Here is a 24016-nt window from a genome sequence, read left to right as displayed (position 1 = left end):
CCTGGAGTGAAGCTGGGGAAAACAGAGATGATCCTGCCACTCAGGGTTTTTTTTTTTCCCTCTTTTTTTTCCATCTGTGCCTTCCTGGAAAGCCTCCTGCCTGCCAGGCAGACACAGCCAGAAGGGGCTGCAGCATCCTGCCCAGCCTGCTGGGGAATGTCAGCAATCCCAGCCCCGGGGACACCAGGGACAGCTGGAGGAGCTATGTGACATGGGGCAGTGGCCAGGCAGAGCTGCCTGCTGTCATTTCTCTCGGCTAAATAAATCTTAGAAGAATTTTTAGCATGGAACAGAAAGATTTTGTATTTAAAGAAACCCAGCAAGGCTGCCCTGGCTGGCAGAGCTGCACTCTGAGGGATTTTTGTGTTGCTGGGGGAGGCACCAGCAGCAGAGCTCAAGTCTGAAGCTCTCCAGTTTGTTTTTGGGGGTCAAGCAAGCTCAGAAAAATACCAGCAAGCTCCCTGGTAGGGAGGGGACAGAGGTGAGCCATGGAGGCACAGGGGAGCACCTCATGCCACAGTTCAGGCAGTGCCAATCACCCCTGGGGCTTTAAACAGTTTTAAACATGTTTTTTAAAGACAATTAAAAAAACATTTTCAGCACAGAAGCTCATCAGGAATGCCTTCATCTGAATACTAATTGCTGCCATGCATTTGCAGACACTGGTGTACTTCAAAAAGGCCAGTTCACAGAGAGAGGAGAATTTCCCCCATTAAAAAAAAAAAAGAAGAAAAAACTTGACATTTAGACTAAATGAGGATGAATAAAAGATGAGGGTGTTCAGATTACAGGTTCCCTCCCCACGGGATGCTCTCAGGAAAGAATGGACAGAGCCAATCCCCTGGATGGGTGCTGGGGCTGGCACCTCACCAGAAAACAAGATCCACTTTGCATCCCTCACACAAACACACGGAATTAAACAAAGCCAAGCCACCTGGGCAGGTGTGCAGCAGCACTGACATCACCTGCTCTGCATAATGAGCCCCATAACTCCTGCCTGCACTAATGAGGAGGAGGAAGGAGGAGGAGCTGAGCCCTTGCTCAGCTGCACAAGGACAGAGGCAGCCATCCACGCTTCCTGAATGCAGGAAACCCACTGATGAGCGGAACAGCTTCTCATTCCCAGCCAAAACTCAGGAGGAAGGGCTGGACAGTCATTCAGGTGGGAAAAGAATAATTAAGGTCATCCATTCCAGCCTTAGAGCTGCTCAAGCCCCCTGTGCTTGCAGAGGCACAGGAGGAGCATGAAGGAGATGTCAGAATCAAGCCTTTCACTGAAGCAGGTGCCCATGAGACAGCCCTGTGTGCTATCCATCCCCAAAAATGCCAAACACCCCCCTGAGCAGAGCAGAGGATGCTCTGCTGCCCACTCCTCCCACCAAGAGCAGGGGGAGATGCTGCTGCTCACACCTCCATTATTGTGTGGCTGACAAATCACCAGGAAAGGGGGGGAAAAAGAGAAAAATAAAATAGGCTGAGCCCTCCCCGCTCCCTACAGGCCTTGGCAAAGAGTGGGCTTAGCAAAACCCACTGCAGAGCTGGTGTCTAATTAGACACTGGGGTCTAATAAAACAGCCTGGCCCTGTGGTCACTGTGATTTTACCATGGCCACGACACCCACAGGAGCCTGAGGAAGATCGGGCTGTGGAGCAGATGTGGCCATCCTCCTGTGCTGCACATTGCAAATGCAGATCAGCAGCACAGGGACAGGCACGGGGGGCTCCCCAATGCCCTCCTCACTCTGCAGGTGGAGCCACAGCTGGCACAGGGGGGACATTTGTCCTCAAGGTGGGCCAGATGTTTTCCCAACCCCAGCTAAGCAGCAAAGCCAGCCTGTGGTGCACCTCTGACCTTGGACGTGGCGTGTGTGCAGCAGAGAGGGCTCAGAGAAACAGCACTGATAAAACCAGCGCCAGGCTGGGGCACGAGGCAGGCAAGGCAGCCACGGCACAGCAAAGCCACAAGGGCTGCAGAAATCCTCCTGCAAGGCTGGGCAGGCCCTGGCACAGGTTCCCCATCCCTGGCAGTGCCCAAGGCCAGGCTGGATGGGCTTGGAGCTCCCTGGGGTAGTGGAAGGTGTCCCTGCCATGGCAGGGGTGGAACAAGATGGGCTTTAAGGTCCCTTCCAACCCAAACCACTCTGATTTTGTGATTGTGTTTTGGTGTTGCTCATCTGTGTGTCTGCTCATGGGGGTCTCTCAGCAATCTGGGGCTGATCCCAGCCAGCCAGAAGGAAATGGGGACTGGGCAGGTGATGCACAATGTGCTGCCATGCCCACCCAGGATCAGGGACAGCACACACATTCCTGATGTGAGGGTGGGCAGGCCCTGGCACAGGGTGCCCAGAGCAGCTGTGGCTGCCCCTGGATCCCTGGAAGTGCCCAAGGCTGGATGGGCTTGGAGCAACGTGGGGGCCCTGCAAACCCCACAGCCAGAGCAGCACCCAGCAGGGAGAATTTTCTCAGAACAAACAAATCAAACAAGACAAACCCAGCAGCAGAGAGGCACAGCCAGCCCAGCCTCCCCAGGCAGTCAGGGACTAACCAAAGCTGTGCTGCTGAGCAACCCCAGCTCCTCTGAGAAATCCCAAGGCCCCTTCACAGCCAGCTCCCTCTGAAGCCCTGACTGATTAGCACTAGAAAGAGCTGGGAGCCTGTGCCAAGGTACCTGCTGCTCCTGCTGTGTCCCTGCCATGCAAAGCACTTGGCACAGCCAGGACAGGCTCCCTCCATCTCCCTGCCCTTGATCTGCAGCACAAACCCCATCTCCTGAGCTCTGCCCCTGTTTGCAAACTCCTGCCAGCCAGAAGGCTGCACAGGGAAATAAATGTCTGCTGGGGGAGATGGAGGATCAGGGAATATCCTGATCCACAGGGATCAGCCAGGGCAGCTCCAGGCCCTGCCCAGGATACCAACAACCCCACCCTGGCATCCCTGGCAGCTCCTGGAGCTCTGGCAGCCTCGGGGCTGTGCCCATTCCTGGGGAGCCTGGGCACTGCCAGCACCCTCTGGGGGAAGAGCCTTTCCTGAAATCCAACCCAAACCTCCCCTAGCACAGTTCCAGCTGTTCCTTCAGGCCCTGAGAGGCCAATCCTGCAGTGCCCTCAGAGCAGGGCAGCCATGGCCAAGCCCACAGGGCCCCAGGCAGCAGCAGCACTGCAGGAACAGGGAGAGGACATTTGGATATTTTGCAAGAGGTCATTGAAGGAGCTGGCAGTGCAAGCCCAGGCAGGCTGTGCTTGCTGCAGGCTGTGAATGCAGTGGTGCAGGTGAAACCTGAGCTCCCCATCCCTGCCCAAGGACAGCCCCAAGGACAGGCCCTGCACAGGGCCCGGAGCGCCCAACTTCACAGAATCCCAGGAGGATCTGGGCTGGAAAAGACCTCAAAATTCATCTCATCCCATGGCAGGGACACCTTCCACCATCCCAGGGTGCTCCAAGCCCTGTCCAGCCTGGCCTTGGACACTGCCAGGGACAGGGAATGGCTTCCAGGGCCCATCCCTGTCCCTGCACATCAGCCAGGCCCACGAGCACTGTTCTCAAGCCACCTCTGGTCTGCTGCTGATTAAAGGGCACAGGGAGGGCAGACAGACAGACAGACAGACAGGCACACCCCCCCCCTCACTCCTGCCATCAAGGGTGAGGGGACAGCCTTCCTGAGGAAGGCCAGGAGCTGCTGGGAGCATCACCCCTGCACACAGTGTGTGAGGGAAACCTCACAGGAAAACCTCACAGGAAAACACCTCCACAGGCAGGATCTACACCCCACACCAGACCCAACCATCCCCAAAGCATCACAGCACTCCCAGCCCCTCTCTGGATAGAAACTCAGCTCCAGCCCAGGGCAGAGGGCTGCAACGAGGTGATCCTTAAGGACCCCTTCCAACCCAAACCACCCCACAATTTTCTGATCCCAGAGCATCCATTCATGCCTGGAGCACAGCTCCCAGCACAAAGACAAGCACGTGGCCCCACCGAGCTGCCCCTGAGCAGACAAAACCTTCCCCCCACTGCCCCCCTTCCCAGAGCCCTCCATAAATCCCAGCCCCTGGAAGTGCAGGCACACAAAGGCTGGGACCATCTGCAGCAGGAGGGGCAGGTGCAACAAGTCTGTGCTCAGGGAGTTCTGTGTCTGCTCTATTCTCCCCTAGGAAACCCCCAGGATCCCAGGGTCATGAAATTGAAATGTGGCTCATGCTCAAACCTGGCCCACTGCTGCTGCTAAGGAGCAGAGGCAGGAGACAGACTGTCCTGGGGCTCTGTGGCAGGCTGCAAGGGAGAGCCATGCCCAGGGACAAAGGGGCAATGAAATAAAAGGGGATGCCTCGTGCCCTGCAGGGCTGGAGCTCCGGGTGGGGATGGGGTGAGTGTGACCCTGCACTCAGGGTGCTTTAACAGGGGTTTGGTGCCCTGACCAGCTGTGACAGCCACATCTGTCCTTTTCTCTCTATGCCACCATCCCACCAGTGGCAAAGCCAGGTGACAGGACAAGGGGAAATGGCTCTAAGCTGAAGGAAAATAGATTTAAATTCAATATTGGGAAGGAACTCCTGGCTGGGAGGGTGGGCAGGCCCTGGCACAGGGTGCCCAGAGCAGCTGTGGCTGCCCCCGGATCCCTGGAAGTGTCCAAGGCCAGGCTGGACAGGGCTTGGAGCAGCCTGGGATGGTGGAAGGTGTCCCTGCCATGGCAGGGGTGGTACTGGATGTGCTTTAAGGCTCTTCCAACCCAAACCATCCTGGGATTATTTGATAACAGCACCCAAGTGCCAGGCACTCAAGATGACAGAGCAGCACAGAGTCTCTGGTGCTCCAGAAAATGCCACACAGCAACTCTAAAGGTCAACAACCTCCACCTGGGTCCATCCCAGCTCCAGCTCCACTCACTACCAGCAGAAGAGCCACGGCCCCAGGGCAGGCAAGGAAGAGGAGGAAAAAGGAAAAATCCCTTTGTTTGTTAGAGGAATTTTGTTTGTGAAATTATTTTGTTTGATTGGAAATTGGAGTCAGGATGGCTGCCTGTCTGTTGAAAGCCCTGGCTGCCCTGCTCCACATTTTCCTGATTTTAATGAGCAGTGATGGGATTTCAGGGTGATTTCCAGGGAAGGATCTCGTGCACTCGTGCAGACTAACACAGAGCACAAGGACATCCCCCCAAGGGCAAGCAGCTTCTGCTCACTGCCCTGGGATTTAACTCCATAAAGGTAAAACCACCACTGGAAAATGGCTTTGGGAAGCCACCAACACCAGGTAATGTGGACAAAGGTGGCTCAGACAGCCAGGTGGGACAATGTTCTCCACCTCAGAGAAACATCCGTGACTGCACGCGGCCCTGCCAGTCTAACTACAGCTTAAGCCAGCTTAAATCACAGGCTCAAGCCCTGGATTTAGGTCTTTGTCCCATCCCAAGTGGCTCAGAGTTTGTCTGAGCACCTGGTGAGCTGGTTTGGGGAGGTGACCCAGGGCTGGGGGCACGGGCACAGCATGAGCCAAGGGCAGCCAGGAGCTGGCCCTGGCTCTGGCCATGGCAAAGCACACCAGTGCACAAGGCTCAGCCTGCAGTGGTGGTTCCTGAGTTTCAGACCACCTCCATTCAGGGCAGACAGAGCAGTTCCCTCCCCTGTTGTCACCAATTTTACTCTTGGAAGTTGCCCTGTGCCCACCCTGCTGAACAGAGCAGACCCCACGAGTCCTGCAGCACCAGAGCCTCAGGAATGCTGGATATACACAAATTCCACACATCAGCTCCTCCCAAGACCATTCCATGCACGCAGATCCTGCCCCCTCCACCCCCCAGCTCCTTACCCTGCCTAGGAGGTTTCCTTGCAGGAGGGTCTGCTGCAGTGCTGGGGCCACCTCCTCCAGGTGCAGCATGTGGCAGAGGTCCGTGAGCTCCTCCTGCCCCAGGGAGCCCGTGCCTGTGCTGTCAAAGCTGTCAAAGAGCTCCTTGAGGCGAGCTTCATACTGGTTCTGCTCAGCTTCATCCATCCCATAGCCTGCCACGCTCACCTGTGGGAAGAGACAGGCCAGGTCACCATGGGTGACATGGGACAGCCAAAAAAAAACCCCCAGAGCTGGCACAGCAGCTGCCCACCAGGCTGTGTGGGGCTGTGTTTGGTGGAATTAATGCTCCAGCCCACTGGGGGAAGAAGTCACAGAGCAGAAAGACCCAGGAGAAAAAGCCTGCAGAGGCAAACCCTGGGGAGGGGACAGCCCAGGTGGCTGGGCCAGCCCTGTGTGGCACATCCCTGTCCCTGTGTGCCACCTCACGCTGCTCCTGTCAGCTCCTTTGGCTCAGCTGCAGCAGCTAAATTGTTCCCTTGAGCCCCAGTGATCCCCAGGTGCTGCAGGTGAGGCTTTGGTGAGAAGATAAACAAGCCTAGAAGAGCTCAGCAGCTGCAGGGAGCAGGGTGTGGGGCTGTGTCTGAGGAGGGGAGGGCAGCAGACCCCAGCCCAAACCCTTCAGGGCAGCCACCCACCGTGGCCACCCCCTCCATGGGCACAGCACACCCCCTGCACCACAGCTGGGATCATGGGATGCTTTAGCTTGGGAAAAAAACCTCAAAAATCAAGCCCAGGTGCTGAGCACTCCTCCCTGTGCTGCTCTCCCTCAGGTCAAGCCCTGGCTGAAGGCAGAGAAGGGTTGGACAGGCAACAAACCCAAAGCTGAGTGGGGACAGCAAAATGTACCTGGTGTCCTGCACCAGGCACACAAAACCCAGACCCAGTTTGCCTCAGGTCTTCATCTTCCCCTCCAAGTCAAGTTTTCACCCCTCTCATCCATTGCTAACAGACTCACAGCCCCAGGAGCTGCTGGGCAGGGGAGCAGAGGGAAATGTCCTGTCTGAAATGAAGGATTTGGCTGGAGCTGTTTGTTCAGCCTGGCCCAGGGCTCCTGGCTGGCTCTGGGTGGCAGCAGTGTCACCCAGTGCCACCACACAGCCTGGGTGTGGATGTGCCACTACCCTGGGGCACAACAGGCACTGTCACCGTGCCTGGGTGACAGTGGGCACTGCAGCTGGTGTCCCAAGGACCCAACTGGGCATCCCAGGATGCTTGGCCAGCCTCATCCATGACCCCACACCAGCCAGCCATGGGAATTCTGGTTTTGTGACTGCTGCAGCTTGTGCCATCCACATTTCCCAAAATGGAGTCATACCCCAACGCCCTCCCCATCCAGCCCTGTCCCCTCTGCTCCTCACAGGGTTCTGGTGGCTCCCTGGGCCACCAGCAGCACTCAGGGACATCCCAGGAGCTGCTCCAGTTGCAGCCCAGCTCCACACCCCTGCCCAACCCAGCCAGGAAATCTCCAGGGCAGGCACTGCAGCAGCTGTGTCCTTGATTTCCCTGGCTGCAGGAGCAGATGCCAGGGCAGAGCATCCTCTGGATGCCACATCTGCTGAGGGATGCAGGGCTGGTGGAGCACAGCCCAGCCAGGCTGTCCTTCCTCCTGCCCTGCCACGGACAGGGATGGCTGTGGACACTCCAGGCATGGACACAACCCCTCCACCTCAGCCTCACACCCTCCCTTGTCCTATTTTTCCCCCCCCAAATCCCTCTTGAGCTGATTTCTCACGGCACCCAAGCGCTGGGGGGAGGAGGGAGGGCACAGACACATTCGACCTGGGGCACAGAGGAGGAGGCAGCACCCAAAACCTCAGGTGCCTGTGAGCAGGAGGAAGGCAACAAACTTGTTTCCTTTCCCACACCAGCAACCCCATTTCCCACCTGCACCCACAGGGCTTGACAGTGGCTGGCTCCTGGTGTCAGGGAGCCCTGCCTGCACATTCCAGCGGCCCCAAAACTCACAGCCAAGCCTCCAGCAAAGATGACTCCACCCCACAGAGCTTCCCAAGCATTTCTGAACCCCTTATCTTCAGGGTCAGCCACCTCCTGCCCCCCCAGAGATGTCTCCAGCACCTGACCCTACAGCTGCACTGCCAGAACCAGTTCCCCCAGTTAGTGGGGAGAGCTAAATGCCACCTCCCAGTATAACCCCGAGCATCCCTGCTGCTGCAGCACTGGCATCACCCCTCTCAGTGCCACAACAGCACAGAGCCCAAAAACCCACCCTGGGCAAACCCAGCACTGGGAACCCCGCAAAACCAGCAGCAAAACCCCAATTCCAAAGAAAAAGAGCATCAGGTGCGTGGGCACACCTGCCCTCCAGCCCAGGCGAGTTTTTGGCAAGAACAGCCTCACACATCCCCACGCCGGGCGACAGCCAGACCTTAGAGGGACACGGCCATCCCTGGGGAAGGGATTCCCTGTTTCCCAGCGCCAGGGGCCAGCGGGAGGGCAGGCTGGTGCCTACCTGCGCTCAGAGGCACGGGGAGCTGCCGGCATCCCGCAATCCTGCACAACCTCCATCTTAGGCAGGCGGCTCCCGCACGCAGCCGGCTGCGCAAGGTGACCCAAGATGCCTCCTCTCCCGCCTGAATTATTCAGCAGCGCTTCCACAGCCAGGGAAAAAAAAAAAAAAAAACAAACCACCCAAGCCTGGCGCTTCCACAGCCAGGGAAAAAAAAATAATAAAAACAAACCACCCAAGCCTCCTTCCTACCTGAGGAGCTGGCCAGGCCGCCTGGCATCAGCCGGCGGTGACAATAACGAGGTCAGCAGCATCAGAGCCACCTCCAGCAGCCGTGACGGGGAAGGGGGGACCCAGCAGAGGCACACAAAGCCCCAGTGAAAGGGCAGCCTTTCATCTCTGCTCCAGATGGGCCAGCAGCTGAGATGCAGCAGGGCGGCCGGGATAATAGGGGCAGGCAGTGGGGGCTGCCCAGTCCCCCGCCAGGAGAGGGGATGGTCCCTGCGCAGGGCATCACTTTGTGCAGATTTATTGCTGCCCTTCTGTGCTGTTTCAAGCCCCCCAGAATGACCGGCTTGAGCAGAGCGCGGTGAAAAGTGCAGGTTTAGGAGGGTCAGCAGTGAGTTATTCCTTATTTCTGTTCTCATTATTACCAGCCCGGGGAAGCAAAGCGCTCCGGGATGATGAGAAGAGGAAGTTTTCAGCGGCATTTCTTTCCTGCTTTTAAATCCGCCCCCTCCTGAGAGCCAGATAACCTTCACAGCACACAATGTAGGGGCCTGACAGGACTAAATTCTCAGCTAAATTTAACTCAAACAATATAGGCTTAAACAGTAATTACTGCATCTTTAGGTGCCTGGAATCGATACCAACTTTAGCCTGGAGCTAATGAGGACAGAGATTGGTCAATCAATGGCATCAGCAAGGAAAATCACCACAATTAGCACAATTACTTTTTTTTTTTGGGGGGGGGGGGGGGGAGGTGTTTGTAAACAGTATGAATTACAGAATCCCAGAATTACTTGTGTTGGAAGGGACCTTAAAGGCCACCTCATGCCAACCCCCAGCCACAGGCAGGGACACCTTCCACCAGGACCATACAAAATGACATTTGCTGCTGCACAAGAGGGAGATTTTGGGGATGCTCTGCCCAGATGCCCCCATGGGCTGCATCACTCACCAGGGCCATGGGTACCTTGCCCTTACCCCAGCCTGCCCTCCACTGAAGTCATCGCCTCCAAGGGACAGCGAGGAAAATGTTTTTACTGCTCCTCTGGATTGCCTCCACTCAAATGAGGGCCTGGCAATTAGCAGTAATTAGCCAGCAGGGCAGCATCCTGTGGCCACCTCCAAAACACAAGCACCTAGTCCAGGGGATGTCCCTGCTCCGAGTGTCCCCCCTGTGCTGGAGAGCACGGCCACACTTGGGCACTTTAAAGCAACTTTCCCTTCCCACTGCACTTGTGACAACCCGGCTGATGTGAACACAGCTAGCAAAACCCACCAGGAGCACAGATTTTAATAAAAAAAAATGCTGGGGGTTGTATGAGATGCCCAGCAGCCACCAAAACCAGGCTATGGAGGCCTTGCTGGAAAGCCAGAGCTGAGGTTGTCTCACACTCATTATCTCCTTCCCTAATGAACGTCTCATCCATCACAGCAGCTCTGCTGAATCACAGAATTCCCTGAGCTGGAAGGGACCCACAGGGATCATCCAGGGCAGCTCCAGGCCCTGCAGAGACACTCAACAAGCCCACCCTGGGCATCCCTGGAGTGGTGTCCAAGCCCCTGGAGCTCTGGCAGCCTCGGGAATGTCACCGTTCCCTGGGGAGCCTGGGCAGCGCCAGCACCTTCTGGAGGAACAACCTTTCCTGAAATCCAACCCAAACCTGACACAGCTCCAGCCCTTCCCTGGGTCCTGTCACTGGTCACCAGAGAGAAGAGCTCAGTGCCCTGTCCCTGTGCCCAGCCCAAAATCCCCACACAGGGACAATTCCAGCTCAGCCCACACTGCAACACCCCGTCCCCTCTTGGAGCAGCAGCCCCACAAAGGGTCACACCGAGAAGCCAAAGGGAAAGGGGGAAAACAAAACCCCAAAGGACAGTGAAGCACCTTAGTGCCAGTAAATCATCTGACAGCACACCCAGCTCTCCAAGGGTCACCACCAGAGTCAGCCTTATAGCTCCATCTCCTCCTCCCCACTGACCACACTCACCATTTCCCCCTGCACCTCAATGCACCCCAAAAACACCCCCAGACCCTCCCAAGTTGGCAGAGAGCAGCGACTCTGTTAACCAAGCTCCACTCCAGCTCAGCAAAGCAGCGACGGCGCAGAAAAGCACTATAAATTTATGTAAAGAGCTTCAAAAGCAGCTACGGAGGTTTGAATATTCACGCCAGCCCGGTATTTGCATTGTAATAGGGCTTTTCACTCCCAGCCTTCCCTCGCAAGGAAAAACAAAGCGCCCATCTGGTTTGATTTTGCAAATCGGGCTGGAGTCGCTCTGCAGTGACTCGGGGAGCCCCGGGTGCGATAAAGCCCAAGGTGGAGGCACAAAGCTGATTATTTCGGGAGTAAACAAAGCCAGCCCGGGAAATGCGGGATTCGGGAATCCGCGGAGCCGCTCCGACAGAGCCGGGCTCTGCTGAATCACGGCGGCATCGCCCCTGAGCCTCCCTCCGCTCCCTTTCGGGGAGCACACGAGGGGGATGAGCAGGGTACACCCGAACTGTCACCCAGGAAAATGCCAGCGCTGGCTGCTCCCAGGCTGTGGATTCGTCCCCATCCCTACAGGGATGCTCCAAGGGAGACGGGCCCACGGTTGGGGACCAGACAGCAGATGCTGTCTGCCACCCTGGTGACAACGAGAGCTGCGCCGATGACAAAACAACTGCTGTTATTAATTCCTCCAGCCACAGCCGCCTGCTTCCCGGGCTCAGCCCGGCCAGAGCGGCGCAGAGCCCGCTGCCAGCGCTCGGAGCATCTCTCCGGGAGCAGGGATGGGGTGTCCTTAGCAGGAAGGCGAGCAACGCCCGGTACCTGTCACCCCGCGGGACCACTGCCACCAGCGCCGAGGGGACTTTGGGGTGGCACCCATTCACATACACCCCTGAAACCACCACCCTGCCCCGCGGCGACGCGCCCCCACCCCATCATCCCCTTCCTCCAGCACCCCCCCACTTCCAGCATCCCACCCCTCCAGCATTCCCCCTTTCCCTCCAGCACCTCCCCACCCTCCATCCCCCCATCTCCCCAGGCACCCACCTCGCCGCTGCGCCCCTTCCCCGCCGGCCCGTCCCGGCGCCCCGCACACGCGGCCGCCCCGCCGGGAAGGGACGGGACGGGAAGGGGCGGGCAGAGCCCCGGCACCGCCCGCGGAGGAGGGAGCGGGGCGGACGGCGCTGCCCCGCGCCCGGGGCTCGGCGGTGCCCTCGCCGTGCCCGTGCCCGCCTCACCGCTGCCCGTGCGCCGGGCGGAGCGCTCGGAGCGTTGCGGGGCCGGGGGAGGATCCGCGTTCAAATGCGGCCGCGTTTATTGGGCCGAGGCTCGGGGGCGGCCCCGGGGCGGGGGGACCGGCGGCCTTTGTGCGGCACCGCCCGGGAACGCCCCCCCTGTAAAGGGGGCTCGGCTGGGGGGTCACCGCTGTTCTGCGCCCGTGTGGCATCGTCCCAGCTTGCTGCTGTCATGTCCTCCCAGGGTGGCATCACGTCAGCTGCCCGCTGTCCTGCACCTCAGGATAGCACAGCCCTCGGTCCCCGATGTCCTGGTCCCCCGGGTGGCATCAGCTCGGTTCCCGTCATCCTGCACCCCAGGGGACATCATCCCATCTCCCTGCTGTTCTGCAGCCCCGGGTGGCATCAGCCCAGCTCTCCACTGTCCTGTCCCCCAGGGTGGCACCACCATGGTCCCCACTGTCCCACACCTCAGAGTGGCTCTTCAGTGTCCCGTCCCCCCAAATGGCATCAGCACAGTTCCTGTCATCGCACTCCCCAAGGTGGCATCACCCCAGCTCGCAGCTGTCCTGTCCCCCAGGGTGACATCCCCTGAGTTCCCATCATTGTGCACCCCCCATGGGGACATCACCCTGCACTCCAGAGCAGCATCACCCCAGCTCCATCCTGTCCCCCAGAGGGCATCACCCATCTGCAGCTGTCCTGCACCCCAGGGTGACATCACCCTGGTTCTCATCCTTGCTGTCCTGTACCTCAGGGTGACATCACCCTGGTTCTCATCCTTGCTGTCCTGTCCCCCAGGGTGGCATCACCCTGGTTCTCATCCTCCCAAGTGGACACCACTGAGTCCCTGCTGTGCTGTCCCCCAGGGTGGCATCACCCTGGCTCCACGCTGTCCTTCACCCCAGGGGACACGGCCCTGCAGCTCCTCATTGTCCCAGAAAAACAACGGCACGCCACCGGGGCTGTCCCACACCTGAAGGTCACACCAACACATCGCTGTCCCCCACCCTGGGGACATGATACCCCAGCTCCCTGCCACCCCTGGGCCTGGGGGACAACACCCCGACTCTTCTCATGTCACCATGGCACAGGACGGCTGCCGTGCTGTGACACCCACCGCCCCGGCACCGCCGGTGGCTCTGCACTGCTTTGGGGGGTCACAAAGCCCAGGACCCCCTTGTGCCCCAGCAGCCAGCCGGCAGGGCAGCCCGGGGCGGTGCCACGGGCTCCAGCAGCGCTCCGGGCCCGGTCAGGGCTCGGCATTCCCGGCTGGAAGCCGCCGCCCGCCCCCGCTGCTGCTCAGCGCCAGCCCAGCCGCAGGCAGCCGGCGCTCCCCGAGGCTGCTGGAGCCTCTCATGGCTAATAAGGGCTTCCACCCACGCCGCAATCCGCTCTCCAGCAATGCCATGAGATTATTTTGCTTTTTTTAAAAAAGAAAATGCCAGGGGCGACGTGACTTTTTAGCCTTCTTTCCTTTTTTCAAGGCGGCTCTGGTCTGTGGGTTCAAGAAATTTCGTGGGGAGGAGCGAGGGGAGCACAAAAGCCTCGCACAGGGGGTTGGATAAACCCCTCTCAGATCATAAACCAGGCTTAAAACCCCATAGCAGAGCCACGGGTGGGTTTGCCACCGCGCCAGGACATCTGGGACGTGTGAGGTGACAGCGTAAAGAGCTCCAAAAGTATTGTAATAGAATATTGTAATGGAATATTGTAATAAAATATTGTCATGAAATATTTAAGGGTAGCGCTGCTGCGCGTCACCTGGCACCTCACCGCCACTGCCCCGGGGGTGGGACACGGCACGGTGTCCCCAGCACCCAGCACAGCCCTGCCCAGGGATGTGGCCGTGTCCCCGCGGTGACAGCAGCCAGGCAAGGTGACTGCAGAGGGAAGGGGCCCTTTGGCTGTGCCGGACAGATGTCAGCAGCCACGGCTTTGTGCCGGCCAAGGGCTTTTTGTCTGCGTTTTTAACATTTGCCATTTTTCTCCGCCGCTTTCTTCTGCTCTGACACTCGCTGAGGGTTTTCCCTTTCTTTCCTTTCTCCCTCTCTTTCCACATTTGCTTTTCCATCCCCGCTTCAAACACTTTTTCTCCGCGTATTGTGCCGAAGTTGGAACCATCTGGTGCTTTTGTTTTGTTGCGAGCCCGGCGAGTGCCAGGACCTTTATCCCCCTCACCCTCCTCCTCCTGCCTCTCTAATCCAAGCGACAGCCCCGAAAGGTCCCCCCTGTCCCCAACAAAGCCACGGGCCACACGCGTGCACGGGCGGGCGACGGGGACAGGCAGGACGCTCGCTGTCCCCATGTCCCCATCCCACAGGGACGTGCCTCAGGAGCGCTGCGAATCATCCCAGTGCAAATTCCTGACTCATTTTTAGGACCAGCTGTTAGCAGGGGCATCCTGATTTTATCTTTCCCACAGGAGAAAAGCGCATTTCTAGGAGCCGCGGAGCCGGGCCGGACGCAGAACCCTCCCGCCTATTTTTGGATCCCTTTTCCCAGCGAGCAGCTGCGCCCCAGGATGGCATTTACAGCCAGACAGGAAGGAAACCTCGGCTCAAAAAGCAACACAAGTCGGGGCACGTGGGAAACACCGGGATTGCAGGACATCCATCAGCCGCCGGTGGATCCGCGGCTGGCACGGAGCCACCCAAAACCAGGAGCAGCGGGCAGTGGGTGAGCCCTGTGCCAGGCCGTGGGTGCCCGGCTCCTGCAGGAACACCCTCCCGCCTTGGCTCGGCCTGCTCCGTCACGCTTTCCTTCCCATTTTCCCCGAACAATGGGGTGCTTTGTTCCAGGGCGAGGAAAAGTCCGGCTGCAGCGCGGGGAGCTGGGAGCTGCTCCTGCGTTCCTGGGGTCTCTCCAGCTGTGCCCTGCTGGGCACAGGAACCCCTTGGCCGGGACAGGGGGAAGAGGGTCATCAAATAGCCAAGAAACCAAAAAGAAAAAAAAAACCACAAAAACAAAAAAAACAAACAACGCAAGAAAAAACATGAAACCATCAGCAAAACATAAAGGGAAAAGGAAAAGATCCTGTAGGGAGAAAAAAAAAACCACAAAAACAAAAAAAACAAACAACGCAAGAAAAAACATGAAACCATCAGCAAAACATAAAGGGAAAAGGAAAAGATCCTGTAGGGAGAAAAAAAAAACCAACAAAACAACCCTAAACAAAAAAACCCCCAACAGCTGGAGGGAACCTCCCCATCTCCCAGCTGGTGCCGGGAGAAGTTTGCAATGACATAAGCCCAAACTTTGCTATTTTTTTTGCACAAAACAAAGGCGAGCCCTGCTCAGCCGCAGTGGTAGCGCGGCTCGCTGCTGCCATCCCACGTCGGGCTCACGATCCCCTTCCAGCACCGCCTCCCGGGCCCCATCCCGCCTCGTTCCACCCGAGCATTTCCCCTTCAGCCCAGGAAAACCTCGTGTTTGCTGGGCTGGCTCCTTCTGGCAGGAAGGATTTGCTCCATCCTGGTGGGCACTCAGCTTCCCGAGCTCCGTGCCAGCCTCAGGAGCTCCAGACCCCTCTGGCACCTTGCCCAGCCCTGTGGGCATCACTGGAGTTTTTGGGATCACCTCTCCCATGGGAATTCACTGCCCAGTTGCAGCCCACCCTCGCTGAGAATGGGGAAAATTGAGGGTGGAAGGAAAAGCTCTGGCTTGTGAAACCAGCTGGGAATGGGGAAAAATTGAGGGTGAAAGGAAAAGCTCTGGTCTGTGAAACCAGCTGGGAATGGGGGAAAATTTGGGGTGGAAGGAAAAGCTCTGGCTTGTGAAGCCAGCTGGGAATGGGGGAAAATTGGGCTGTAAGGAAAAGCTCTGGTCTGTGAAACCAGCTGGGAATGGGGAAAAATTGAGGGTGAAAGGAAAAGCTCTGGTCTGTGAAACCAGCTGGGAATGGGGGAAATTGGGGGTGGAAGGAAAAGCTCAGGCTGTGAAACTAGATTGGAATGGGGAAAATTTGGGGGTGAAATGAAAAGCTCTGTCTTGTGAAACCAGTTGGGAATGAGGAAAATTGGGGGTGGAAGGAAAAGCTCAGGCTGCGAAAGCAGCTGGGAATGGGGAAAATTTGGAGGTGAAAGGAAAAGCTCAGGCCTGTGAAACCAGCTGGGAATGGGGAAAATTGGGGGTGGAAGGAAAAGCTCTGGTCTGTGAAATCAGCTGAGAATGGGGAAAAATTGGGGGTGGAAGGAGAAGCTCTGGTCTGTGAAACCACCTGGGAATGGGGGAAAATTTGGGGTGGAAGGAAAAGCTCAGGCTTGTGAAACCAGCTGGGAATGGGGAAAAATTGGGGGTGAAGATTGGAATGGGGGAAAACTGGGGGTGAAATGAAAAGCTCTGTCTTGTGAAACCAGTTGGAAATGAGGAAAATTGGGGGTGGAAGGAAAAGCTCTGGCTGCGAAAGCAGCTGGGAATGGGGAAAATTTGGAGGTGAAAGGAAAAGCTCTGGTCTGTGAAACCAGCTGGGAATGGGGGGAAATTTGGGCTGGAAGGAAAAGCTCAGGCTGTGAAACTAGATTGGAATGGGGGAAAACTGAGGGTGGAAGGAAAAGCTCTGGCTTGAGAAACCAGCTGGATCTGTTGGCCCTTTCCCCCGTTCTCCTGCCCCTGAGGCAGGGCAAGAGCAGCTCGGGGCTGGCTTGTGCCCCCTTATTGCAGCAGCTGCTGTGGGGAACATGCCATGCCTGCCCACAGCCCTGGCTTGGCTGGACCTGTTTGTCTGTGGATTTGCATTTTGCTGCTGAGGCAGGGTTAGATTAGATGTTGGGAAAGAATTGTTCCCTGTCACAGCACTGGTCTATGAAACCAACTGGGAATGGGGGAAAATTTGGGCTGGAAGGAAAAGCTCTGGTCTGTGAAACCAACTGGGAATAGGGGAAAATTGAGGGTGGAAGGAAAAGCTCTGGCTTGAGAAACCAGCTGGATCTGTTGGTCCTTTCCCCCGTTCTCCTGCCCCGAGGCAGGGCAAGAGCAGCTCGGGGCTGGCTTGTGCCCCCTTATTGCAGCAGCTGCTGTGGGGAACATGCCATGCCTGCCCACAGCCCTGGCTTGGCTGGACCTGTTTGTCTGTGGATTTGCATTTTGCTGCTGAGGCAGGGTTAGATTAGATGTTGGGAAAGAATTGTTCCCTGTCAGGGTGGGGAGGCCCTGGCACAGGGTGCCCTGGGTCCCTGGCAGTGCCCAAGGCCAGGCTGGACAGGGCTTGGAGTGCCCTGGGACGGTGGAAAGTGTCCCTGACGTGGCAGGGGTGGGATGGGGTGGTCTTCAAGGCCCCTTTAACCCAAACCATTCTGGGATTCCGTGATTCCAACTCAGGAAAAGCAGCACTTAGGTCTTACTTTGGATAAAAGCAGCTCCAAATGCCAGCCTGGGTGGCTGCTCCTCTGGGACAAGGTTTGTCCCCAGCCCTCCCACAGTTGATTTATGGGGTCCCTGCAGCACCTCTCTGACAGGTGAGGTGCTGAAGGGCTGGCCCAGCTGTGGGTGCCCTCAAGCAGCACATCCTCCTGCCCCTGGCAGGCTGGCACAGGGAATCCTGCTGACACAGGGGTGTTTCTGTCCTGGTGGGAAGTTCCATCCTGACTCACCCTGACAGGGCTGCAGGTGGGAGGCTCAGCTGGGAGGGCAGGCAGCAGCAGCTTCCCACCCTTCCTGCTGAATCCTGGGCACAGGATTAGCTTTAGTGTTAAACCATCTGAAAAACTATTTTTATTTTTTAACCTGGAAGCTTTCCCTCTGTGCTGCTTGCCCGTGGCAAGGCTGTTTTCCCTGGTGTGGCACTGCTGGCCACATGCTCCCCCTGGCCTCTTCTGGGGGACAGGGGACTGCAGATTTTCTGGGGTCCCCTCTAAACCCACCCAGCCCTGGCTCACAGGGGGCTGCAGATCTCCTGGGGTCCCTGGGGGATTCAGATTTTCTGGGGTCCCCTTAAACCTGCCTGTTCTGGGGGGACAGAGAGCTGCAGATGTCCTGTGTCCCTGGGCGACAGGGGACTGCACCCTGATGGCATCATCCCTCTAGGTGTGGCCAGCCCTGGGGGACAAGGGGATGTCACCCTGCCAGAGACCTCTGGGACACAACCAGCGCTGGGGGACAAGGAGATGCCACCATGCCAGAGACCCCTGGGACCCACCAGCCCTGGGACAAGGGGATGCCACCATGCCAGAGACCCCTGAGACATGGCCAGCCCAGGGACAAGGGGATGTCACCGTGCCAGAGACCCCTGGGACCACCAGCCCTGGGGGACAAGGAGATGTCACCCTGCCAGACACCTCTGGGACACAACCAGCGCTGGGGGACAAGGGGATGTCACCCTGCCAGAGACCCCTGGGACCACCAGCCCTGGGGGACAAGGGGATGTCACCGTGCCAGAGACCCCTGGGACCACCAGCGCGGGGGCACAGGGCTGCAGCCCGGCCGGGTCCCCGCAGTCCCCTGGCGCGGGCGGTGGCCCCGCGGGTGGCCCTGTGCCTGTCCCTGTCCCTGTCCCCGTCCGCGGGGCAGGGTCGGAGGGCGTGGCCCGGTGACTGGCGTGTCCCCGTGACGCGGGCGTGTCGCGGTGGGCGTGGCCGGCGGCGCTGTGGGGCGCAGCGATGCGGCGGCGCGGCGGGGACGGCGACAGCGGCGGCGACAGAGGCGGCGGCGACATTGGCCGGGCGGAGGGCAGGCTCGGCGTGGCCCGGCACGGGCGGTGAGTACCCGCCGCCCTGGCGACATCACCGTGGCGACATCGCCGTGGGGACACCGGCGTGCTCCCCCGAGCCGCGTGTCCCCGGCTCTGTCCCCTGTCCCCCGTGGCACGGCTCTGTCCCCGTGCCGCGGCCGTGCTGCCCTGCTGGCGCTGTCACCCCGCGCTCCTGTGTCCCCAGGCCGTGGCCTGGTGCCCCCGCTGGGCCGTGACCCCGTGGCTGTCCCCAATGCCGTGTCACCCTGTCGCTGGCGCCAGCCCATGCTTGTGGCCGTGTCCCCGGATCGTCTTGCCACGACAGTGACTCCACGCTGTGGCCCTGTCCCCGTGTCACCCTGCCGGCACCGCGACCCCGTGCAGTGGCCGTGTGGCTGTGTCACCCTGCTGTGGCCATGTCCCGGTGCCGTGCTGTGGCTGTGTCACCCTGCTGTCCCCGCGGTCACCTGCAGCAGGTGACAATTCCCTGCAGCCCCTCCGGCTGTCCCATCTGCCCAGCCCCATGTCCTGGGGATCACCGGGATCTGAGGAGCTGTCCCCTCCCTCACAGCCCCTGCCATCCTTCCCCGCCCTGGCACTGTCCCCATTCCCCGGGGAGCGGTGCCATCGTGCCCTGGCACCCCTGGGGCTGTCCTTCCTTAGGGTCCTGCGGCATTCCCAGGGCAGGGAGTGGGCTGGGTGCTGCCTGCCCCTGCTGCTGGCCTGGCAGGGGCTGGGCTGTGCCCGGCTCCATCACAGCCCTCTGCCCCAAATCCCCTGCCCAGCCGGATTTCCCCATCACAGGGACTGTCCCAATTCCCTGGCGAGCAGTGCCATGGTGCCCTGGCACCCTGGCACCCCTGGGGCTGTCCTTCCTTAGGGTCCTGCGGCATTCCCAGGGCAGGGAGTGGGCTGGGTGCTGCCTGCCCCTGCTGCTGGCCTGGCAGGGGCTGGGCTGTGCCTGGCCCCATTGCAGCCCTCTGCCCCAAATCCCCTGCCCAGCCGGATTTCCCCATCACCGTTAGCCCACAGGGGGTGTTGATGCTGGGAGAGCTCCAGCTCCTGGCTTTCCTTTCCCACCTGGGGCTGCTTTGGGGTCACTTGTGGGGTTTTAGGGTCATTAATGTTGTCCTGGGGTCACTTAGAGGTTTTGGTGTTGTGGGTTTACTTGCGGGGCAGCAAGGGCTGGTTTGGAGCCACCTGTGGGTCACTTGTAGGTCACTTATGGGGTTTGGGGGCACTTGTGGGTCTCTAATGGGGTTTTAGGGTCACTTATTGTCACTTATGTGTTGCTAATGGGGTTTGGGGTCACTTGTGAGTCACTGACGGGGTTTTGGGGTCACTTGTGGGGCAGAGAGGCCTGGTTTGAGCAGAACCATGGGGCAGCCCTGGCATGGCAGGGCACTGTTGGAGGTGGTGCTGGTGGCACTGGGGACATCACCCCCAGGCCCTTTTCCCTCCCTCCTCCCTGTCCCCGGAGCATTGCAAAGCTCTTAGGGCCAGGCCTGGGGCAGAGCAGTGGCTGTGCCTCCCCAGCCCGGGCTCGGGTGTTGCCACACAGTATCGGTTGCTCCTTATTGCAGGTTTGATTTGCAGCTCCCGGCCCTGGCACGTTCCCTGCCCTTCCTGCCTGCAGGCGCCCCGTGGGAGTGCGTGGGGACCAAATCTGAGCTTGTGTCACCCTGTGTCACCGTGGGGCTGCTCAGACACCTTGGCTCCGTCCCCAAAATCCAAGCACTGATGTGGGGATCCAGCTCCCACTCTCAGAGGGGTTTGGATCACCCTCAGGCCCTTGCGGCTGTACCAACCTCACGGCTGGCATGGGAACGGGGAGCTGCACCCCTGGGGAGGGCAGGGGATGTGCTGACCCGTGCCTCCCTTGCAGGGCCGGGCGCTGGTGGCTGCCATGGCTGCGCACCCTCCTGCTGGCCCCGCTCCTCACCTACGCCAGCCTGCCCTTCCTCATCCGCCTCTTCCCCAGCCTGCTCAACAAATTCGTCTACCTGAACTTCCGTGAGTGTCCCGGGGCTGTCCCGGCCGGGAGAACCCCCCAGGCATTCAGCTGGCTGCTGCAGAGCCCCCCACAGCACGGGTGGCACCGTGCCAGGGTGGTGTTTGTCCTGCCGTGCCCCGGGCTGGCAGAGGAGGCACGGAGGGATCTCTGCCCCTGTTTTGCAAGCTCTAATGAGGTGCTGCTGCCGACCCTGTTTACTGCCTGCAGTCACAACACGCCCAGGCACGCTCAGCATCAGCAGGGGTGGAAATTCGGGTGGGAGGAGATAGCAGAGGGCTCAGCTCGTTTGCCTCAGCATGGCCCTTGATAATTCAGAACAAATAACACGCTGGTTTGGAAAGACTTGTATGAAAGCAGCTGGGTAGGAGGATTCTGGATGATGGCTGTGGTTTCTCCATCAGTGGCCTTCCCTTTCTTCGTGGACTTTCGGCGGCCGGAGCTGCTGGTGAACAACACCATCAACCTGTACCTCACCACCGAGCCGGGCGTCACAGTTGGCATCTGGTGAGCAGCATGTCCTCAGGGCATCCTCGGCGTGCCACGGGGCACAGCAGTGTCCTGGTGGAGCCCCCGGGGTGACCCCTGTCCCCCCAGGCACACGGTGCCAGGCAGCAGAGGGGCCGAGGCGCAGGGCAAGGACCAGCGCTGGTACGAGGAGGCTCTGGCTGATGCTCACCCCGTGATCATCTACCTGCACGGCAATGGGGGCACCAGGTGAGCTCCTGAGCTGCTGCTGCAGGGCCAGGGGCAGGGCACGATGGCTGAGGTGAGGTGAGAAGCAGCAAACTCGAGGCAGCAGCCAGCAGTGCTGCGGGGCCAGGGCTGCTGTGTAGGTTTCTGACTCCAGCAGTCAAGGAGAATCCCTGTAAAATAAAGGGAAAAGTCAAAATCCACCCACCCCACAGCATCCAGCTCTTCCCTTCTGGGATAAGGTCACCTGGTTCCTCACCTGCACTGGTGCTGGAGGGGAGGCTCCCTTGGGGTCCCCCCAAGCTCTAACCCCATTTTCCTCACCAGGGCTGCCAGACACCGTATCCAGTTCTTGAAGGTAAGTGGTGCCTGTGGGGACACTGGGACCTGCTGGGAGTAAGGCTCCTGCTGGCCCTGGGGACCCCACAGAGACCCTGTGCAGAGTGAACAGGCCATGCCCAGGGGTCCTGGGGTGCATCCCGTGCCAGGACATAACTCAGTGCTGTTCTGACAGACAATGGGGGCTGCTGACTTCCACATCCTGGCTCTCGACTACAGAGGTAAAGTTGTCCCCTTGCCTCTTGGTGGGTGGTCCCCTTCTTGGGGCCTGTCCCCATCAGGGTTGTGACACTGAGCTGTGTCCCCCACAGGCTATGGGGACTCCACTGGACACCCCTCAGAGAGTGGCTTCACCACAGATGTCCTGGCACTCTATGACTGGGCGAAAGCGCGGAGTGGGAACAGCAGCATCCTCTTCTGGGGACATTCCCTGGGGACAGGGTGGGTGCAGGGGGCAGGATGGGGACACACCAGAGCCCACCCTGTGCCCTGTGACACTGCTGCCAGACTGGTGCCACCTGGGGATGGACCAAGGGCTCAGAGCAGCTCCTTGGTGGAGGCCCCCAAAGCCAAACGCAGCCAACAAGGGGAACCTGAGGGAGCTGTGTCCCCCCCGTGCTGCTCCCCCTCACTGTCACCTCTCCTGTCACAGGATTGCCGTCAATGCAGCGAGGAAACTGCAGGAGGAGCGAGGTGAGGGCTGTCCCCATGCAGTGTCACCCTGAGGCTCTGCACTGCCCTGGCCTGGTTTTGGGGCCGCAGAGGAGATGAGGATCCCTCCCTATCCTCCCTGCTGGGATGGGGACATCTTGGCCTCACTGCTGCCTGGGAAGGGGGTGTGGCAGCAGCCTGGCAGGGGGACAGCCCCTCAAAGCCATGCCCACTGCCACCTCTGTGCCCTCAGGGGTCCAGATTGATGCTGTTGTTCTGGAGTCTCCCTACACCAACATCCGAGACGCAGCCGCCAACATCCCCATCACCAAGGTGAGCCTGGGGGCTCCCCCAGCAGTGCCAGCCCCAGCTTCCTGCGTCTCCCCCTCACAGCTGAATCCAGGCTGTGCTTTAGCACCCCCAAACTCTCCCCCTGCCAGGTGTACCGGCAGTTCCCAGGTTTTGAGTACCTCATCCTGGACTCCATGGCTCGGGCAGGAATGTTCTTCCGCAGCGATGAGAAGTGAGTTCCCGGTGGGAAGGGGCACAGCAGACCCCAGGGGCTGTGGGAATGATGCCAGGACCACCTGGCTGAGGAGAGGGGTCAATCACCCCATTGAAATTCCTGCCCTCCTGTGTTTACCCAGCTTACTCATGCTCCAAAAGTGACTTTTTGTTTGCATAATGTCAGGTATCAGGTTGATTATTGAGCAAAGTCCACAAGCTACCATCCTTTTTTTGGCACTCCTGTTCCTTGTAGCACAGAGAGCCTGCCCAAAATCTGTGTGATCTATGGGTGCTTTTGAAACCTGGTGACTCTATAATTGGGGGTTAAGGTGATTCGAATGCTCAGTGCTGCCATGCCAGGGCAGGCAGCATGGGCATCACCCAGGTGGGCACGAGGCTGGCTCTGAGGGGCAGTGCTGGGGGGCTCAGGGTGCTGTGGAATTTTCACATGGATTGGGGAGGCTCCTGGGAGCTGCTGGCTCTGGGAGCACACTCAGGGCTGTGCTTGCTGCCCGCAGTGTGAAGGTGCTGGGCTGCCCCCTGCTCATCCTGCACGCAGAAGATGATGGAGTCGTGCCTCCAAAGCTGGGACACAAGGTGGGCACCTGCCACCCAGGCTGTGAGCCTGCCTTTGTGGCCAGAGAGGGGACGGCCACACAGCAGGAGGGGTTTGGGGTCCCTGCTCGTGCAGTAACCGCGCTCCTGCCCCGTGGCAGCTCTACGAGACAGCCCTCAAAGCCTACAAGGACAAATCCAAGGTGAAGTTCATTACCTTTCCCCAAAAGCTGGGCTTGGGCCACGACTACATCTCCTTCAACCCGGAGCTGCCTGCCCTGGTGAAGTAAGTGCTGCTCCACAGAAACGGGGGGCACAGGATGAGCCTTGGCCTCGCCTTCCGCTGGTGCCTCCTCTCCTGCTGCCTGCTCCTTCCTTCTCCTCCCCACGGGGTTTGCTGGCAGCACTTCCCAAACTTCAGTCTCTCCCCACTGCCCTGAGCCTGTCCTCAGCCTGGGGAGGTGGCTCTGGGGACACCAGCTCCTCTTTGCCCTGGGTGCAGAGATGCTGCAAGCCCAGCTCAGCCCTGCGTGCAGGGATCACAAACCAGGCTCTGATGCAGCACAGGAGGGTCAGTGACACAGTGTAAGATTTATTACATTTTCCTGCAGAGACTTCTTAAACATGAAGTGATGCCAATTGCTGCCTGCACTGATCCCATGCTCTCTCAAAAGCACTCCAGGACCCTCCCCCCATGGCACTGAACTTACTGCTGTAAGTAATAAAAACTACTAAGAAACTTTTAAGTCACCCTCTGCCTCCAGCATGCTGCAGGTTACTCGAGGGATGGAGACACTGATGTGCTCTGGGCCACCAGAGCCACCACTGGGAG

The 24016-nt window shown here is 59.1% G+C and overlaps 2 protein-coding genes across 8 annotated transcripts in view; one reads left to right on the top strand and one right to left on the bottom strand.

Annotated features, from left to right (window-relative positions):
• NIN (ninein) overlaps nucleotides 1–11750 on the bottom strand; it is a 61162-nt gene extending 49412 nt beyond the window's left edge. For 3 of the 6 annotated variants that reach the window (XM_039698077.1, XM_039698078.1, XM_039698079.1), the window contains exon 1: nucleotides 5802–5984. In XM_039698077.1, the coding sequence (XP_039554011.1) occupies nucleotides 5802–5984 (183 nt within the window). Of the gene's footprint in view, nucleotides 1–5801; nucleotides 6006–8310; nucleotides 8333–11573 lie in introns of those variants that run through there. The other 3 variants (XM_039698075.1, XM_039698081.1, XM_039698076.1) reach the window with 2 other exon arrangements.
• Nucleotides 11751–18335: 6585 nt separating this feature from the next.
• ABHD12B (abhydrolase domain containing 12B) lies at nucleotides 18336–23934 on the top strand. 2 transcript variants are annotated; one of them, XM_039698089.1, is made up of 13 exons: nucleotides 18336–18455; nucleotides 20314–20441; nucleotides 20844–20946; nucleotides 21037–21156; nucleotides 21460–21490; nucleotides 21647–21692; nucleotides 21783–21912; nucleotides 22124–22164; nucleotides 22376–22455; nucleotides 22563–22645; nucleotides 23148–23226; nucleotides 23346–23470; nucleotides 23796–23934. In XM_039698089.1, exons 1-13 carry the CDS (start codon nucleotides 18358–18360, stop codon nucleotides 23815–23817), a joined length of 1086 nt encoding a protein of 361 aa, XP_039554023.1. In that variant the 5' UTR covers nucleotides 18336–18357; the 3' UTR covers nucleotides 23818–23934. The 2 variants fall into 2 exon arrangements, with proteins under 2 accessions (XP_039554023.1, XP_039554024.1); XM_039698090.1 differs by lacking the exon at nucleotides 21037–21156.
• The last annotated feature ends 82 nt before the right edge of the window (nucleotides 23935–24016 follow it).

The sequence above is a fragment of the Passer montanus genome, unplaced genomic scaffold, assembly GCF_014805655.1.
Source record: "Passer montanus isolate IOZ18808 unplaced genomic scaffold, ASM1480565v1 scaffold120, whole genome shotgun sequence".
Classification (NCBI taxonomy): domain Eukaryota; kingdom Metazoa; phylum Chordata; class Aves; order Passeriformes; family Passeridae; genus Passer; species Passer montanus.
This window is presented reverse-complemented; position numbering and strand designations above follow the sequence as displayed.